Source organism: Apteryx mantelli, chromosome 12 (genome assembly GCF_036417845.1).
Source record: "Apteryx mantelli isolate bAptMan1 chromosome 12, bAptMan1.hap1, whole genome shotgun sequence".
NCBI lineage: Eukaryota > Metazoa > Chordata > Aves > Apterygiformes > Apterygidae > Apteryx > Apteryx mantelli.
The window spans coordinates 26,157,773-26,178,382 of record NC_089989.1 but is presented as its reverse complement, the minus strand read 5'-3'; the positions used below and the strand labels follow the sequence as shown (position 1 = coordinate 26,178,382).

The 20,610-nt window shown below is 44.4% G+C and overlaps 1 protein-coding gene across 1 annotated transcript; it reads right to left on the bottom strand.

The window, feature by feature from the left end:
• Nucleotides 1-351: 351 nt before the first annotated feature.
• On the bottom strand, nucleotides 352-19,725 carry LRRN1 (leucine rich repeat neuronal 1). Its single transcript, XM_067303514.1, has 2 exons — nucleotides 19,586-19,725; nucleotides 352-3,027 (listed from the first exon to the last, which is right to left on the bottom strand). The coding sequence occupies exon 2, from the start codon at nucleotides 2,793-2,795 to the stop codon at nucleotides 645-647; it is 2,151 nt and encodes a 716-aa protein (XP_067159615.1). The 5' UTR covers nucleotides 2,796-3,027; nucleotides 19,586-19,725; the 3' UTR covers nucleotides 352-644.
• Between the last annotated feature and the right edge of the window lie 885 nt (nucleotides 19,726-20,610).

Genomic DNA, 20,610 nt, shown 5'->3' with positions numbered 1-20,610 from the left:
CTACTAAATATAATAAAAAGAATAAGAGAACAATTAACATTTAGTCTGTTACATTAAAAAATTGGATGTACATATTTCTATTGCCTGTTAGCTTTACCTAAGCCTTTTCAACTACTACAAAAAGAAAGAAAAGAAAAATCATTGTTCAAAGTCAAAAACATTCAAATCAGTTGATACAACATTACAGTACAGTCAACTAATATCATTCAAGGTCTCCTTTTCTCAGTTTGAGTCTTTAGACCAGTGTTACAAAACTAGTTCAATGCAGTTTCAAAACTGTGTGTTAGCTTTGCAAGATACTGTACTCTCTACCGATGGCTTCAGAAGAACGGGGTTGTGCTACTTGGGAATCACAGCCTCTCATTAATTTTATTCAGCACTGTAGTTAGAACAGCATTAAGTTTAGCACAATAACTAAAAAAAGAACAAAAGAAAAAAAAGATCGGAAGCTAGATGAAGCTGCCATTTGTGTCAAACAATTGCGATACGCTATACTAAAAAATTCTGAAATATCCACCTGTCCTCACCACTCTGCCACAAACTAGCAAAGTCAAAAATACAAAAGTCTTCAACTTCTCATTTTTGCAGAATAAAGCAAAAAAGTCTTTGTGCTCCTTACTACCAGAAGCAAAATATCCTCTGAGTTACCACATGTAATAGCTTCTGGATGTGTCGACTTGGGTTGGCTTGGTCTCCGCAGAGCCATCCTTGTCTTTTTCACTGTCACCTTCCCAGAGATTAATAAGTGGAGGATAGAGCTCATTCAGCGGGATTGAAGAGGTCTTTTGCATATATTTTTTCAACGAATGGTGGTAGTTTTTTCTCTTAAATCTTTTTGCGATATAAACAGAAATGGAGGCAAGGCTAATTACAGCGAACATTGATCCCATTACCGCTGCAAGGGCAGTGCTGGTTTCTTGATCTGAAATATCTAGCGCAAAAGCTGCATTTTTTGTTGTAACATTAACGCAGGACTTCTGTGTTTGTTGATGGATATTTGACACAGTTAGACACACTTCATAATCTGTAGATGGCTGTAAATGCGTGAGGTTATATTCATGTACGTCAACCGGGACCCTAGCAGTGTATGTAATGTGAGGGTTGTCAATCTTCATAGTAGCTGATGACCATTTTAAATTGGAAGTCATGACATTAGAATTAACTTTCCAAGAAACTAAAATTGAATGAGATTCTGCTTGCTTCACATAGATTTTCAGAACCTGAGTGCCATCCAGAAGAGTTCCGTTCACTCGTATGGTCGCCACCCTCGTATCAGCCCCTTCGATGTTTTGAGCAACACACGTGTACCTCCCGGAGTCTTCGATCTGAATATTAGAGATTTCCAGGGTACCTTCACTGCTCAGCTTGTATTTGTCAGAGAGACTTTCAACAGTTACTTTATTTCCGAGAGGAGTGACCCAGTAAATTTCTGGCTCAGGTTCCGCCATGGCCCGACAGTCTAAAAACACTGTCATGCCAATGTCCAAATTTAAGTGATTTGGAAAAGTCTCATGAGAAATCATTGGAAGACATTGTTCATTCGAATCCTGTATTACCACTTCTTTCACCTGCTGTCCTCTGTACTCGGGGGGCATAGCACAAAACATAGACAGAGGTTCCATGAACCGGATATTGGTCTTGTTGGAGTTTATCCAGTGAATGACACAGTCGCACCTGAGTGGGTTGCTGTGGATACTGATCTCGCGCAGGTTCGGAAGGGATTCCACTGTCTTTTGGTAGACTGCGTTCAAGGCATTGTTGTTCAGCATCAAGCTTTCCAAAGCGGGAACGTTGCGAAATGCCAAACGGTGGATGTAAGACAACTTTGGATTGTTGGTGGCTTCAAGCTTTGTAAGTTCAGGCAGGTTGTCTAATGCGTACCTATCGACGGAAACAAGCTCTCCCATATTATTGATTCCAAGTTCTTTCAATCTGAGCATGTTTTTGAAATCTCCTTCTTGAATTTTATGAATTGGATTTTTGTTGAGATCCAAGAATTTTAAATTTGGAACTTTCTCAAGTGCAAGCTGAGGAACTTTTACCAATTTGTTGTCATAAAAGGAAAGACTTTCAAGGCTATCCAAGCCTACTAATGCATTGCCAGGAATATCTGTGAGATACATACCTGCCAAAACTAGACTCCTTAAATTTGAGAGTGGTTTGAAGTTCATATCTAGTATTCCAATCACCGGATTTTCTCCAATCATAAGAATCTCTAAGTTAGGAGTAGAATCAAACCAACGGCTGTCAATAACCTTTAATTTGTTGGAGTTGAGATGCAATCTTAAAAGGTTCTTCAGGCCAGAGAATGCATTTGCAGAAATACTGCTGATCTGGTTGTGATTTATGTATAATTCCTGAAGATTACAAAGGTCTTGCAAGCAGTAGTCAGTCATCTCTGTTATCTGGTTTTCCTCCAGGTGCAAAGTAGTAAGTTGAGTGAGATTTGATAGCCCCACATCTTTGATACTAGTGAAGTTATTTTGTGAAAAATCTAATTCTGTTAAATTAAACAGCTGTTGGAGTTCATCTGTGGTCTTTGCAATATTGTTGCTTTGTAAGAGAAGGACTTGAGTGTCACTGGACAGATTGCTGGGGATTTTTGTTAAACGAAGGTCGTTGCAATCAACTGTTGTAGCTTCCCTGTAAGTTGACTGTGGTGTAAACCATGGCCTGATTTCACATACACAAAGCTGTGGACATTCATTACTCTGTATGGAAGACTCAGTTAATGAATTCATTAGCAATTCTAGCACCAACTGGCAAACAGTTAAAACAAATCTAATCTTAGCCATGCTGGTCAGCTAGTAAGTTCAGCTCCCCAGCCCCTTAAAATAACAATAGATTGAGAGTGTAATTTGTTATCAAGCAGAAAACGTAAAGCTTAAAGTTTAAGGTGAAAGGCTTGGACATCCAGAAGCTGAAAGATGATTTTCTAAGTTCACAGAAGACAGGAAATGGTCTGAAGACTCTCAGCTGCTCCTCTCTGGTCCAGGATCTTCTACGAATCAGTGCCTGGAGATGTTCCTGAAAACAGATCAGGATACGTGTTATGTTCATCTCATATACACTTCTTTCTTTTCTCCAATTTCTTTATCCTTTAGAAGAAAAATTTCTGAAAACAATAATAAGTATTTTAACATTTAAATCTCTTATGAAAATCCCTATTTGGTATAGTAAGTTATATATGGTTTGTAACTCTACTTAGGATTAATGCAAGAAAACTTTCTGAAGTTTCTGAAGTGAGTGACTGTGAAAATATATGTAATCATCTGAAAATAAAACTTTCAGACATCTCTCAGCTAGGTCTCAAACAAGTGCTCTGAATTTAATCCTGATCAGAGTTAAGGGTGCCAGTACTATACCAAAGTATTGTATTTCATGTGTATGGAATTAAGGCTTAGGAAGATGTTGTTTAAAAAGTTTCTGCCAAACGTGTAAGAACCTGGCTGAAGCTAATCTGACGTAATCAAATCAGTTCCAGATAACAGCAAAGATTTAATCTAGCTAAACACCAAACAATAATGGTTAAATTTGATTAAATAAATGCACTGTCCTGATTTTTAGCTGTTGGCACTGCATTGTGTATCGCATGTGCAGTGTTTACCACCACTCCAAATTACCGTGTAAACCGCACACAATTTGAATCTTCTTAGCCTGAGGCTACTCATGCAAGAGTACGTTTCAGTTAACCTGGTAGCGTGGCCGATGTACCTCAGGAAATCTGTTCTGTGTCATGAGTCATTAAACATGTATTCAAGGAAAAGACTAAGCTCTTCCTGAAAACTTTCCTGTTCTTATTTTGTTGAAAAACCAAAGGTTCTCAGTGAGCAGTTTGTTATAGACAATCCCAACCTATTACTTCTGCTGTAAAAAGGATGGATGTTTGGAGTGGTTGTGTGCATGTGCAAGAATATGCAATTCAGGGTCTGTATTCTTAAATACAACTACTGCTTATTTTCCAGTTCAGCAGCGTATGTTGCTTCAGGGATGGTGATGCTATATGAATTGATTTTCTTCCACTCGTGAAGGTGGTGTAATTTCAGGTGCCTAGCTGTATTCCTCGCGGCTCGTTGAGCGTGTTGGTATTGGCAGATCAAGCATACCTTAAATTCACAGTAAATGTTAAACAGGTTGGACTTCTCTATTGAATTAAATACAAGGCATACCTGAGCAAGGCGTGTAACAAATTCGAATAAGGATTTAAAGGTCAGGCCTCTCGAAATTTGCTGTGGCACTCTAAATCTCATGCTATAATGGACTCAACTGAGGGTTCTCAAAAAAAGTTTGTGGCTTTTTTGCAAGTAAAGTAATCAAGTTCTGCTATATCCGAAACAAAGGGTACATAAAAATGATAAAGAAGTAATAGTAGAAGGTAGGAAATACCATTTTATTTTATTAGAACATAGGGAAGTCTCAACCTAGTCAAAGCCCACAAAAGATACCACTACGTAAAATAATAAAACTAATATGACTTTTAAAAATAATTCTACTCCTCTAGATCGTGGTGACAGGAACACCATTTATACAACACTTTTACTTCAAAATCTAGTCAGAATCTTCGGGATATTAAATAATGAAATTATAATATTTTCTTTCAGATTATGATGTAACACTGTGAGCAGTACATGCCAAATAGCATGGGGAGGGGTTTGTTCTGTGCTCTTGTTTGGGGGAGAAGGGATGCAAAGGAAGGGAAACGGGAACGGTGGCAAGAAAGCATCTGAGCCTGTTGAGTGGGATTTTCTGTGCTGCAGCTACGATTGCAGTCGGAGGTGGGAAGGCCGTGCTGGGGGAAACAAGCCAAACGCAGCACAGGCATCCCTTCTCGAATGATGTTCGACTGAGGCAAGAATCAAATACGACAGATTAACTGCATTTAAAAGAAAATCCTAACGGCACTGTAATAGCAAGGAATATATTAACATACACTGATGAGAGCGCTGACAGAAACTGAAATCGTTCGAACGTTAATGGAAGCTTCTCTCAGTAACAGAATTCAGCTGTAGCTGTTCCAAAAGAGAGCGTTCTAGCAATACTGATGATACTGAGAAATTGAATTTATTTAATTCCCAATTTTTCAAATCTTAACATTTGCCACTTAATAATGCACACAGTGTTTTCATCCAGTAATAATTTTAGACAGCTGTTGGAGAAGGTTTAAGTTGCCATTATACATTCTCTATTCCTTACTACAGGGAAATCCCTCTTAATTTACAGCATGGGCTCACAGTGAGTCACAGGGAGGAAGAACAGCTAATGCAGCCAGCAGATGCACCAAGCGGGCTGTCAGTACGTGAGGTAACCTTACTCCAAGCACTAATTCCTTCAAAATCTCTCCTATAACTTTTTTCTAGGTAGATGAATGGAAAGAATTCAATGCCTCGTAAAGCTGTAGTCCCTAATGATGTTTTAGTACTGATTTAGCTCTGATACAGTTACACATATCATATAATACTTCAAAAACAAAGCTACCAGAGAAAGACTTCAAAGCTTCTTTTAAAATATGTTGGAGCACATCTGTAGATTTTTGAAGAAACTCTGAATTCAATCCCTTCTTTGTTTAATACTTATATCCTCTTACTTGCACATTGCATTTATAGTTCACACTTGGTAAGAAGGCATTTCTGGTTTTATTGAATGGAGTTCTGGTTTCTGATCACTGTAGATATATGATTTTAAAAGTTAGTAGTGACACTTTCTGTTCTTTAGGTAAGTTATTTGCTGCTGCAGATGAATTTAATTTTCTCTAACTGGAAAATGTTCTTTAGAAATGACTTGCACATTACTGTCTCCAATCTCCTCCAGCCCAGGGCGGCTTGGATGAAGCTATAAATGAAAATCCAGTGTAATCAGAAAGTAAATTCTGGTTGGCTTCACATGCCCCAGTCCATTTTAATACTATGCTTATGTGAATGACAGTCCAGAGACCGCTATATCAGACAGCATAAGGGAAAAGACTAGTCGTAGAATTTTGCTTTAGCTGGTGCTCGTGCTATAAAACCACATCTGTCACTCGGATAAGACCAAAAATGCAGCGCTAATGAGTGGAAAAGGAAAGGGAGCCACAGTTGTTCATATGCCAAAATAGCGGTGGCTGCTTCTGTTCTGCCATTCGTGCGTGATCCGCTCGACATCCCAACTCTCGCTTTGTCGGAGGGACTCGCAGGCGCCGGCCCCGCTGAGCCGCTGCTCCTGCCAGCGGCCCGTCCGCCCGGGGCGTTTGGGCTCCCCCATCCCCGCACGGGCACCCTGGGCGGCTGCCAGCGCTGCTCCAGGTGAGTCTGCAAAGTCTATCAACCAGGGAGTGCCCAAAGGAGTAAAATAACACAACGTTTTCACTGCAATATTAGAGGCTGCTCAAGGTCTGCAGTCCCATTTGGAATTATAATCACAGCTTTCCAGATTGAAACTAGACAACACACGTACATAGGAAATCTCATTTGATGATGGATAAGTTGGAAGACGACCAAGCTTTGAAAACCAAATCAGTGACAGTACGCTGTTCAAAATAACCACACCTGAATAATCCCAAAGGCCACGTGGATAAACTGGGGGTAGCTCCTGGGAAATGGTGAATATTCACAACTCTCACCTGAAATCTCTGAGATTGAATTAAGAACAATTTGAGTGCTAGATCCTTTTTGTATTAAGTTGTGTGTTTTTAAACAAACAACCAAACATAGTATGTCTCCGATAGCCAAAGGCTGTACAAGCCAAGGACAAGTTAGGGGACTGGTTCAGAATATTTTAGCTTTTGAAAGCCATGGACTATTTCTTAAAGAAACACCGGCTCCAGAAAAGGGAAGAAGCCACCTTTTTGCATTAGGGGAGCGTATCAATCCTCAAAACCCCTCGTAGGACAAAGTGTTATCACAAAAATGCGTAATAAAAATTGTTTCTTTTAAAAAAATGGGTGGGGAAACTTCCTCTAAACAGAAAGCGGGTATTACACCTTTCTCTGGGGAGATACTGAGCTTGCTAAAGATTAACAGCAGCTCCCAAGAAGGCAGGGCGGAGGGAGAGGCGAGCAAAGCGAGTCCCAGCTCCCCCCGGCCCCGGAGACCGGCGACCGCAACGAGAAGCTGCAGGCTCCGCTGGCCTCCGGGTCGGCCACAGCTCGCGTCCCCTAGCGAAACCCGGCAGGGGCTTTGTGCCTCAGACACCAGCTTTTGGCATCTCCCTGCCTTCCCGCTCACTTATTAAATTCTTATTTTCCAGCGTGCCAAACCACCCCATAGTCATAGTAGGTGTTACCTTGATACCAAGGGGTACGGGAATAAAGCTCAGTTCCATGGGAGAAAGATAGGGGGAGTTATTTTATTAGGGGTTAAATAAATATATTTTCCGTAGCAGCTCTCAATACCCTGTGCCTTAAGAACCCACGTTTTTCCTCAGGAAGCAAATCCACAGCTGGTGCCTGGGCTATTAGCTCGCTCGTGCTTCTTGCGGGCAGAAAACATTAACTTCCTTCCAGGGTTTTGCATCCTGGGAATGTAACGGCGAGTGTCAAAATACTAGTTTGTCTATGGTTTCCCTTCCCGGCTGGGCTGTGAAAGCTGCTTAATACTGAGCATTTGTTGGGCATGAGAAATCCTAATGGCAGAGACAACAGCGGGTATTTGTTTCTGTGGCGGAAGATGCCCAATTTCAGCGTTCCTGCTGGGCGGAAGGAGGTGCGTGCTGCCACCGTAGCCTTGCCGATGGCTGTTAGAGTACGTCCAGTTGGGCAAGTGAGCCAGGAAAGAACAGTGTGTCCAGGTCAGCAGTGCACTAAGAAAAGAATATGAAGGAACGATCCTGAAAAAAAAACTATAAAAAGTGTTTGTTCATAATTAACTGTCGCCAAACACCAAAAATAGATTTTAAAATATTTTTCTCATTGTAACAGGAAGATAGTGTTGTCACTTCTGTGACAGCTGTTCTGAAGGTCACTGTTAAAAATTGCTGAAAAAAGAAACAGTATAGTTAGCACAGGGATATCTGGATGTTTGTTTTGAAACAGAAATACCACCACAGAAAGTCTTCACTCTCTCAACTGTTTAGTGGTTCATCCTTGTAAAAATTCTTTTATGTTGCGAGTAGCATCAGCATATATTTTGATGGGGAGCCATATATATTAAATGTGCCTAGGTAAAAGTCTGAAGGCTCAGACACACGAAGAAAATCACCTTAGGCTAAGACAAATCTTCCGCTTGCTGTGAGCCGGAGGCATGGAACGATCCACAGTACCTATCCGTTTTCCACAGTAACATTTGCAAATATTGAGCCAAATAACGCAGCTAGCCTTTCAGAAAATTGTCTGTTGTGCTAATGACGTGTGTAGCTTTCTTGTTTCCCTGTCATCATCGTTTGTGAAGCTCCGGCTTTATAAACGCTCTCCGTGTATCAGTTGGCGCAGTGAGATCTAGTGAGATCCCATATGCAGCTAGAATAACGCGATGGAGAAAGCTGAATCCAAAGGGTTGAGTCTAAAGGCAAAGGCTTATTGCATAGTCAGGGAAAGGAGGAGCCCGTTTAGCCAGGGCCATGGTTGGCTCGTCTAGGCCAGCAAAGATCTACACTGAAGAACAACTTAAGCTAGAAGCAGCACTGGACATAAACCGGCCAGGAGTAAACTCAGGTTGGAGGTAGAAAACGACGACCACAAGGAGACTGAGGTTCTGAAACGGTCCTGGAGAGCCTTTTTGCTCCTTTGCTCTCTTTGCGCCTAAGATCGAGTTTGACAGTTTTAACAGAAGACTGGTGTGTGTTACGTTGGAGATAACGGGACTGGCCTTGAAGTGCAGTAGGTCCTTCACTCCTATAGTCAGCTGTCTCCTATGGAAAAGCTGTGAGCTATTGAAGTCATACTGCGGATTAACACGTAATCTTCGATAGTGCATCACAGGAGAGAGAGGCACGTAAGCAGCGCCGGGGTGGGTGTGCATGCACACCTACTAAATCACAGCAAAAGCGAGCACAACGCAAACACGCTAGGCTTAAATCCTACGTTCCCCTGATCAGCTCTCATTCTGACAGCGAGCACCGATGACGCGGTACACCCATATCTCAGAAACACAGGGGAAAAGGCTGGGCTTGAACTTTGAGCTTAATAACCAGGATATTTACAGCTAACCTACGGAGAGGGCTCTTCCCCCAAGAATCAAATTTAAGAATGCAGACCTGTCTATTTAGACAAGTAGAGGAATGATGCCTGAGAGTAAGCCTTTTGTGTTAAAGTTTTTAAACTCTTTCAGATGTCATCAGAAAAAAATAAGTTATTTACAAGATTGAATCGTGTATAATATAGAAAACATCAAGGTAAAAATGATGCAAGTGAGTTAAAAGAGCATACCAAAATCTGAAAATGAGAGTTTCTTATTTAAAGCAAAGACATAAACAAGAACATGTAATAGTGGTATGAAAGTTTTAAAATAACATCTTCAGGGATTTATAGTATCTAAGGTTTGGGGGGTTTTTTTCCCCCGCCTGCAAATAACACCTGCTTTTTAAATTGTAGCATTTTCTTTTTGTCTGTACACACATTCCATCAAAATAAAGTCACTGTTTAATTTGAGTTTGCGTGCAGGGAGAGCTCTGATCAGAAGGTGATTTGCTGCGCTTCAGGCGGCAACCTCAGCATGCTTCATCTGTGCGGCTTGAGCAATGCTAGTGCTGCCTTCACGGAAGAAATGCACAGAGCATCCTATTCATAATATTGATACTGTGGGAACAGCATATTGCATCTAACACCTTTCAAATTTATAATTTATTGTGCCTTGTTCTCAAGACTTGCATCAGATACGGTGGTTTTTATTAAAGTCTCCAAGTAAATTTGTTGAGAGAGAAGAGTTCTTTTCATTCGTACACCCGCGTGCTGGGGAATACCCCACAGCGCGGAGCCACGGGGTACTGATGGCCCCTCAAATCAACCACACGGTTGCAGCCCTGCCTCTGTCAGCTGCTGGAAAATCTCCTGGAAATTACCATTAACGAGTCATATTAGAAACATCAAGAATAATAAGTGCTTTCAAGCAGTGGGTTGTCAAATTATCTAGTCTCTTCTTTAGGAAAGAAACTTTTAAAACCATTTAAAAGCCTTGAAAACCTAAAAACCAAAATAGGTTCATACAATAGTAATATTCTTACATCAGAAACCCAAATTATTACCTACTTTCTTCCTATGTTTATTTTCATAGATAGAAAAACAGGAGATTAACGTTGGGAAAAGATGGGCAGTTCTGTTATTTCCCATGACTCCAGTTTTCCTGTCCTGCTAGACAGGGTCTGATTCTGTTCAATATGAAGGCAGTAGCAAATCCTCCATTTAATTCAGTGGAGAAGAATCACAACCATGATAATACCCTCATTCCAAGTAATTACCAGGTAAATCTACTATGGTCACTTATAAAATTATTTGAATAGATCAGATTTCCCAAGAGCCGACCAAGTAACTTCCACTATTCGGTTAATAGCCAAGTGCACGAGCCCTTCCTCGTGCCTTTTTTCTTCTGCACTGACATGCAGGACACCTCTGAGAGCAGCCTAAGGACCAAGGCGCCTTCCCCCATCGCTGGCCTCATCCTGCGAGGTGACGAGCACTTTGGGCAGCTCCACAGAAAGCGTCGTATCTCCCGTCTGCTAACCGTGGGCAAACCTGTACCTTTGCACTGAAACACCGATCAAAGGGCCTGCGGTCGGGTAAGGACAAACTGCTGGGGAAATTCTTCCGCTTCCTACCCTACGTGCTGTAGTGTGTTCATATTCCTCTGTATATTCAAAATGCTAGGGAGAATTTAAGCATAATTGCTTTTAGCTTGTACAGTGTCTAAAATATGCAGAGCATAACTTTAATTTTGGAAGAGCTGTTCCTACTCTTTGTAGCATTTGGTGCATCTGTTGGCTAAAGAATGAATCAGGAACAACGTTAGAAAAATACTACCCATCTTCTGTTTCATGAAAGATTAGAAATATCCCAAATTCCTTTTTGGCATACGTGGAATCGAAGAACCCAGGGGAATGAGCCAGGTAGCTTGTTACCCACGTGCGGGAGCTACCGGGGGACACGCCAGGCACGGGGGCTTCCAGCCAGGACTCATTAGACAGCGGGAAGCAGAGACCATCCGTCAGAATCAGCAAATTCCAAAGGAGAATAAAGAGAAGGGGCTCTGGAGGAAGAAAAAGGGCCCCGAGAGACCAGGCTGTGTTTTGGGGTAGCATTGCTGCTATAGTGCCGACTACCTGAGAGACGAGGGGGCCTCCTTAGGAGACGTGATGATACTAGTGGTGAAAGCAGGGAGCTCCTGAGACACGTCTTTAGCTCCAAGAAACACGGAGGTCGGAGCCCCCATCGGTGTCACGAGGCGGGAGAAGCTCCTTCCCGCTGCCCGGCCTGGCGGCACTAGGGGCATTTGCTTCCCGAGCCGTCGAGATAAACCTCCGGCTCCGCGCGCCCCTCGGGACCCCCCAGCCGGGAAGACCCCCGCCGGTGAGCGGCAGTTGCCACAATAAGTGATGCCCCAAAAGCTTGTGCTAGAAATGGTAGTAAATAAATCAAAATGGAAATTAGCATCTACGTATGTATTTATAAAATTAACATGTTGATAGCACTAGCTGTAGGAAACATGTAAAATTTGTTATTAAAGCTTATGTGCGTGTGCATTTGTACACATATATATGTAACAAGCAATTCATTTATAACTTCAGTTGCTTGTCTACACAAAAGTAACAAAAAAGAGAGAGACACAGAGAGCCAGTGCTTTTTCTGGTTCTTCTTACATTCTATATGATAATTCTCTTTTTGTTTCCTGGGGTTGTACTAAGTATTTAGTTTTCAATTATTAGTAGTTAAATATTAAATCTATATGTTATTATTACTCTACATCTATATCTGCTCAGTTTATGCGTGTAGTGCATTTACGCAGACTTCAGCCCCTAGAATAAAATACACTTGTATTGATTTTTTTCAGGAGTTATATGCTTGCAAGATCAAATTCTATTTTTCTTAGCTGTATTCACAAACAAATGTTAATAAAACCATATATTGAATTGCCTGGCACAGACACCCATGTTGTTTATTCAAGACTAGGAACATACCAATAGTAAAATAAATAAATTTATCATAGAAGGAGCTGAAAGATCTAATATATGGGCTGTTAGCACCAAAACAAAGATTTGAAACGTAACCAAGTTGATAGCACAGAAGTAATTCCATCAAGTGGCCACTTGGGTTTGGTACTAATCTGAACCAAGATTTTACTCTGATTTAATGAAAATTTATTTCAAGTTAATGCTAGTTCTATTAAATGCCCCCCCCCAACAAGTGTTTCTGCACTTTTGAATGGGTTTCCACATGAAGTTTTCTCATTTTTCTAAAGAGCCTTCTGCTTCTTCCATTTACTATGGATAATCCAACATTATCATCGGTTCTACTGTACTTAGAAAATACGCTTTATGGAGCATATGTTTTCCATCATTATTTCATTCCATAAGTATTAAAGAAGCCTTGCTTTGAAGGTGCAGCTACTATGTCGTCAGAAAAGTCAGTCCTACTCAAGTGAGAACGGAGGAAATGTTAGTAGCCTGTATTAAACTATTTATCTCAAGTCTCACCTAAGTTGAGACTCACTTCATGTTCCATGCAGAAAACAGATCACGGTTCTTGCTTTGAGAAGTTCTTAAGTGAGAGATGGGTGGATGTGTAGAAGGTGGGGGAAGTACATAACGTATACGTATGTATAAAACATGTATTTACACGTTTTAGAATGGACATATAGATTGTTTGTTGAGCTTTAGTCCTTAGTCTTGTCATTGCAAAATCAGCAGTTCTCCCACAGAGGAGTTTATTTCATAAATGCTTGCAAAATAAAAAGATTGTAAAATTGCTGTGTATTACAGAAATAATTAGAAAAAGTTACTTCTCTGTCAAGATTTAAGTTATTGATGCTTTTATCTAAAGTCTTTACCTAATTAGGGTGATTTATCCAGGCACAGCCATGTTTTATTTATAGATACTAGACTTGTTTCACTTAAAGGGGCAAAAAGATAAAACAAACTTGCTAACTAATTTATAAAAAATATTTATCTGGCTTTGCTTAGTGCTTTATACTGTGATGAATTTGTTTTAAAGACCTGCTTTTGAGCAATCATTTTAGAACTTTTCTTTTTTTCAACTAGTTCACTTAATTGTGTTATTTATCTACAAGTAAAATAAGTTATTTTTGTAATCCATTTACAATTCACTGCAATGTCTAGTATGAGAAGTGGATTCTTTTTAACTATCAATATTTACTCCATTTCTGTTAGAGTGATGGATCATTTGTAATTTAAAAAATTAGCAAGGCCAATCAGTAGCTTATCTGCATCCCAGTAATTATATGCGGCACATTAGCAAGGTATGCATTTACTAGGTATTTTTGGTCTTGCTTAATCAGATAAATCATATGATGCAAGAAATAACAAAAAATGTAGGATTTATTGTATCAGTGATAGACATCTATAAATTAGAAAATGACAGTCTAAGCTTTGATAGATATTTTTTTATCAAAAAGAAGCTGCTACTTTACTCAGTTTTGGACAAATCTCAGTAACTGTCTCCAAGGAAAACTTGTGCTTGTAGTAGTAGAGTTACTGAGGCTCCGCTTCTTGGGAGCGTTGCTGACCGGCCCACGAGAGATGCGGAAGCCGAGGCTCGGTCCGGGTGGACCGAAGGCAGCGCTCGGGCTCGGCGGGAGCGCGCGTACGCCGTGCGCCTCCCGGAGAGGGGAGTCGAGCCCGAATCCAAGTTTCACTTACAGGCAAACTCCAAAGGCTGCCTCTCGCTTAATGGCTTTTAAGTTATGCTGACTGTGCAAAGGTGGCTTCGGTTCAAAGAAAACGAGGCGTGCAGGAGCGCGGAGGATGTGCAGGTCCCTCCAAGCGGGTCCCTCCTTGGAGCCGAGGCAGCTGCTGGTCCTCTGCCATGCATCAGTGCTGCCTTTAAACCCGTCGCCCCGCTCCAGGGAGGACTGGTGACCCCTGGTGAGGTTCTCCAGCGAGGGGGACAAGGACCTGGACACGCACAGTGGAGATGGAGATCTGGGGCACCTGCACGTCAGCAGCGGAGCCTCCCTAGGGGCGAAAGGCATCGAGCGCGGGGGAGCCCCGTTTCAGCGCTGCATCTGATGCAAGGCCCCGGTGGCCGCGGCCCACCACGCGGGTGAGGAAAGGAGGGTTTGAGAGCTCCCGCCTCTGGGACGGGCCTGGAAACGCAGTGGCACGAGGGGCACGCTGTCCGTCCCCGAGGGTCTGCGCTCGCGCTGCCGGCCCAGGCCCCCCAGCGCTGGCGGAAGCCGCCGCGGCTGAGGAAGAGGGCACCGATCGACGCACCCTGGGAAAAATCCCAGGAAAGGGCAGCCGGCCAAGCCGGCGGCCTGGGACAGGGACATGGGTCCGTTGAGCGCCCGCTGGCAGCACGGGCCTCTCGCGGGGGGACGTGCTGAAGCCGCCGCGTCACCTATAGCCCCCAATTTAGCAGGGAGAAGTAGGACGTTGCCAGATTTCTTCAAAAAGGATGGGGACTCCTGCTCTAATCAAAGCTGACAGACTCATAAATTGCTGTATTCACCAATTTGTTAAATTAAATACCTGGAAATGAGGTGCTGACAATCTCTAAGATTTCTAAATAGAAACCATAAGTAATTTCTTCTTCCAGTGTTAAATGGACAGCTTCAGTTTGTGAAGTGGTTGGGGAAAAAATTGTCCTATACTGTCACCAAGAACTGGAGGCTGGCACCTTAGAGAAGAGATTTATGTAGCAAGATTATTGTACCAAACAAAATAAGGGAAAAGAGCTGTTTCTCTATGGCACTTTTATAACTTCTATGCATTCTCAATACAGTATCCTGTTAAATATTTTAAGACTGCTGTTTACAATTACTTTGCCCTTTCTTTTAAGTTAAAAAAAATAAAAATACAGGCATCTACCCCCTACCTCAAATACCTGATCTTTAGAAACTGTGCTATAACTAAAAGCTAGTCCGACAAGTTTGATACTTTAGTCAGCTGGAAGGTCAAGACCAAAGTGCTAAATTAGCACTAAATTACTAAATCGCTAAATTAGAAACTTATAAACTGAAGTTACAAAAATATTTAACATTTTGCAGTAGAATTTAAGAGCAGACACTAATTCTGCTCTCACCGGTGCCAAAGATTGCTGCTGTCTTCAACAGGGAGAGAATTAGGGCAATACAGAATAGGCCAAGCCAATATTTTCTTTCAGTGCCATATGTATAAAATTGAAAGGCGACATCTAAACTGCAAAACAGAATCTGAATACAGTTGCAGGGCTTTAATAAGCAATAAATAAGACAATGTAACTTAAAGTAACTTTAATCTAGGTACCACTTAAAACAGTATGTGGGCATGCTCTGTACCCGACCTTATGTAGTCCATTAGTGGAGAACTTAATTACCCAGCTACAAGAACAGAAGGAGACTAGAAAATCATTGGCGAATGCAAGTACGTACTCAGTAGTCTGTTTCTTATCAAATAGTCCTTTTGGTTTGATTTGTTTGAGTTTGATTTCTCTTTGCAGAATTTAAGCGCTCTGAATCTTAGAGACACACAACCTCATTTATTAGCCTTGCAGCATATTGACAAAATCTGTAAGCCAAATGCAGGTTTTTCCCTGCTCTTGCCATTCTTTCTTGTAGTGAGGTACACGTCAATTGTGGAGACTATACTGAATGCGGGAATATTTTTCAGTTACCTTCCTTGGATTTCTAAAGACTCGGAGCAAGTGTGGAGTCAATGTCCTGCCTCATTTTTTCCCATCAATCAAAACAAGTATTACCAATCTCTAGAACAGGTTAAGGATAGGGACTATTTAAACTCAAAAGTTACATTGTGTGTGGACCTCATCAGTAAGTCATTTTTAAGATGTATTTTGTATTTGCCATAGCATTTAAAGGCCTGATCGCTGCTAATTACTTAGCTCCTCTTGACTCAAGCTTGGGAGTTTACAATTCCTAGAAGCCGAATATATCTTACAGGATGGCGTTTCCAGCCGGGTGAACACGCGAAGTTAGCTTTCGTTAGCCCGAAACGCAGGATCGCTGTGAATCGTTATCACAGAAGCAGGTAGGACGTATAAATGATTTATGCGCGTCCCAAAACTTTACATAGATTTTCCTTCAGTTCTGTGCCTACAAAATGTCTGCCAGGAAAAAAAACCTTGCGCTGGGGAGGATGAAGTATCACACGTGTATTGTTCATGTAGCTATGGAAACCTACCAATGCCACCAGTGTTGCCATTTCATACACAAATGAGGGGACAGCTGTGGAGACCACATGTCTGCCAATGGAATAATCTACGTGAACTAGGATGGCTTGGTCACAGAATTACCACTCATTTATATTAATCAGGGCTTCAAGGAACAGTCGTCTCCCTCGTTATAAAATGCACGTTAAGAGAGAGTGATTTTTACTTCTGAAAATGTTTGGCTCTTCGGTAAACATTTTATTGTTTTCCTGCTTTACTGGCTGAAAAAAGTGCTGTTAACACCCCGGGCTCTTTTGGAAATGCCGCTTAGCCTCTTTTCTTTGGTTTCATCCCGTCCTGATGCCCGACACAAAGCCCGGCGGGGGGCCGGGTCCGTTGCGAGGGGTTTCACCCGGGGCAGCGGCGCAGGAGCCGCTCCAGACGCGCGCAAGGACCGTGACCCAGAGCTCCGGCCTGTCTGCAGCGCTGGCGGAAGGAATTGCTTACTGGCATCGCTAATGTAAACAGAAAGCCTCAAAATAATCCCTATCAGTAATACCAGCATCAGTCAGGATTTATTTTTTCCTAAGATTAGACTTGTTAAGCTGATCGTGGAGTCTAGATCCTCCCTCACAATAAGGGGAATCGGTAGGCTCAGCACTACAAATAACTTGCGTTTCAGCGGATACGAGACCGTGCAAGCTGCAGCATCAGTAACGCTTGAGCCGGGATTTATTGGAGGTGCTTTACGGTGCCCCTAAAGCTCAAGGGCTGCTGCCCGCGGCCTCGCTCGGCAGCGGCCGCCCTGCGGCACGTCGCGGGCACACGGGGCGCCCCGAAAGCGAGCCCGTTAGCAAAAGTTTTCTTTGGCTTCGCCAGCGCCGTGACACCGTATCCGACGGAAACAAAAGGCCCCGGCGTTAGCTCGGCGCCTGCCGCCTCGCGTGCAGCCGCCACGGAGCCCTTTAAACGTAACCTCAGCGGCGCCTACGATTTCTTCAAATACCTAGGGGTACTTAGCGCTTATTTACGATACTGAAAGCTTTACTAGTACTCACTTACATGGCCGCATTTCCCCCATGAATTGGGATCGAATGCACATGACTGTCTTTAAAGGCAGAACTTCCCGGCTTTACAGCTGGATCTGTACGTCTCAGAGCTGGCTGAGCCCTGTTAAACCAAGCTGAGCAGAAGTTTCCTTTAGCATTTGGATGTTTGGATGCTCTCAGCACGAATTTATTCATGTTAACAAAGAACCAATCTTTCACAGTTAGCATTAAAAAGTTTTTATCTTTTTATAATCCATACACCTTGATTAAAAAAAAAAACTTATTTCCTTTAATAATCAGTATTATTCATTTCTGCTCTTGGTAGATGAAAAATACTTTATAGTCATCATAGTAACTGGTCTTTTAAAGTCCAAAAAGCCTACTAGGATATATATAATTTTATAGGGACTATATAAAACTGCATTCAGATAACTTTCTACTGTCAAGACAAAAAAAAAAAAAAAAAAAAAAAAATCAAACTTTAGCTCTTGAAAACCCCAAGTTTCCAGGCATGCACTAAACGAAGACGCAGTCCCTCTTTTCAGGACGTGGTTGTAGATGGTTAGGCAGCACTGTGGGACAAGGAGGACAGAGCTGCTTTGCGGGGGCGCTGTGGATTTGCCCTGACTGAAGGCAGCATACCAGGTTAGAAGAGCCCGTAGTCTGACCTGAGACAGCAAATCCTGCACTCTCAACTACTTTATTGTCTGGAAAGCTTCTTTCATTCATGAACCGATTTCCCCTCCCCCCTCTCTAAATACATCTGTCTTTTAAATTCTTTTAATTCCTATTTATGAGACTTCCAAAAATATTTAAATAGAACCTCTCAGATAACAGCCAGACCGATGCAGTATTTGACTTTGCTCATGGTAAGCGTCTGCGAGATCATCTCATGTACATCTAAATTACTTTCAGTAAAAGCTTTATAGTCTCGTTTAGAAATGTCAGGTTCATTTTATAGGAATCCTTTAAGTCTGTAAGGAAAGAAGACTTAAAGGCTCACAAACTAGGTTTATTAAGGAGGTTCATTGCATGGTAACTGTTATGCAGCTTCAGGACAAAAATACAGAACAGTCTGCGCATGATCTTTTGCCTTTGGACAACATTATTTTCTTTAAGTTTGATTCTGTTACTTTTCTTTCCATTGCCTAGTGGGAAAAATGCACTGAACCAGCACTAAATAACTTAAGCATATAGAATAGCAGACTAACATCTGTTGTGTTTCTCCTCATAACGCGGAGCCCTCCAAGACAATGCGCGCGCTCCAGCCACCAGCGAGGCTTCACGCGCAGGGGGAACCCGGCGGCGAGCGGCCCCTGGGCTGGGAATGCACGGCAGCCCCGGCCCACGGGAAACTCCGAGCAAAGTCCTCGCTCCGCGGTGCTCCGAGGTTTGCAGCATCAGGACCGTGCAACGAGGCCACTGATGTGCATTGGGAAAGCGTCCCCATTCCCCCCCCCCAGCATCCTCGCTCTTAAGGGGCCCCGTTCGCAGCCGATCCTAACCAACGCGCTCCCCACCGCCTTGTGCCTTCGCTCATCCAGGATCTGCCCCTAAGTTGTTCAAACTAGAGACGTACCATGTACGATAGCGAGAGAAACACGTTTTCTTTGTGCATTTTTTAGGTTATTACTGACTTCTTAAGATGCTGGCGCAGAAAAGACCAAGTGTAATAGTGAAAAACTGGGACTGAAGGTTGCTTTAAGTCAGGGAGGAATAGAGAAATTGGTCTTACCAGTAGCATCTATTCCACGCTCGCAGACTTTGAAACGCTACCGACCCAGACGAACACAGGTGTGCGGCGGTCGCTCCGCCACCAGCGCTCAGAGGATCCGGCCTTCGGCCCAAGGTGCCGGCGAGCGCGGCAGCCCCCAGCAGAACGACTCACACTGCGCCTTTATGCCGCTTTCTGAAGCGCTATTGTCAGCGCGGGGACTCCTCGTCTTTTCAGGCTCCTCCGCGTGAATGGGGCGGGCAGGACAGCTGCCGGGACGCGCTCGCATTCGCATGCAAATCAGCGCCCCGGCGAGGCGCGCAGCCCTGCGCGGCGGCGGCAGCCCCAGCCCCGCTCCCCGCGGCAGCAGCTCCGCGCCGCTCCCCGCGGCGAGCACCGCGAGCAGCCCGCGCAGGGCGCCCTCGCCTGCGAGCGCGCGTTCTGCTCCCCGCGCGGAGCTCCAGCACAAAGCGGCGGCCGCGCAGCAGGCTCGGGGGCGCACGGAGCCCCCGGGCACGGCCCCGCCGCGGGGCTCCGCGCGGCTCCGCGGTTCTTCCCCCCCCCTTCGGCCCCGGGATCCCGCGGCTCGGCCGCACTTACCGGCGAGCAGGGCAGGCGGCCGCGGCTCTGCCCCCGGCAGCGGCGCCTAGGCGGGGGGCAGCCGGCTGCGCGGGGGGCGGCACATGCGCGGGGGGGAGACCCGCCCCCTTCCTCCGGAGCGGCGGCGGCGGCGGCGGCGCTGCTGCTGCTGCTGCTTCCTCCTCCTCCTCCTCCTCCTCCTCCTCCTCCGCGGCTCGCTGCGGTTGTGGCTGCTGCGGCGGCGGGGCCGCGGCCGGGTCGCACCTGGTAGGCGCCGCGGTCAGCTGACGGGCTGCGCCCCCATTGGCCGCCCGCGCCGCCCGCCGCCGCCGCGCCATCTGCGCGGGGCGGTGCGCGGAGCGGCGCGGCGCGGCACGGCGCGGCGGGGGACGCGCGCCCGCCGAGCCCCGCCCCCTCCCCCGCCGAGCCCCGCCCCCTCCCCCGACTAGCCCCGCCCCCGCCGGGTCTGTGCGGTGCGCGCTGTCCTTTCGGAGCTGGCGGGTCGCTGGTGCCGTCCCGCTTTCCCCCCCCCCCCCCCCCACATTCTTTTCCCACACCTTCCCCGTTCCCGAGCTCAAAACCAGGCGCTGCCTGTCTGCGTGCGGCACGCGGGGCCGGCCCGGCTTTCTCGCCTCCTTATGGGCGCCTGTGTTGGTTGTGAATTCATCGGTAGGTTTCAGTGTTAACGGCTCCTGGAGGATTGCCGATTCACCTCCCACTTCAAGGAGCTGTTGGAAATTGTTTACGCACCCGGGAAGGTGCAGCGTGGCTGGTTTACATGGTGAGGGCTGGTTTTGCTGGCATGACACAGAAAAATGCCATCATCCCTGTACCTAACGCCTGTACCCTAAGGCACGGTGCCAGACCGTCACACAATAATGCCGGTTAACTTTCCACCAGAACCTACTATCATTTGCCTCCTGTTTTTAAACGTTTTGCAAACATTATTAAAAGTGACACAAAGGATAAGGGTGGCACGCTGAGGTATGGTGTGTTGTAGCAGCCTGCAAGAATTAAAGCACTGCCAATGGGCGCCGCGTTTTATC

Excerpts from the sequence above, each read along its gene's own strand:
- LRRN1 (XM_067303514.1), bottom strand. The coding sequence starts at position 2,795 with ATGGCTAAGATTAGATTTGTTTTAACTGTTTGCCAGTTGGTGCTAGAA.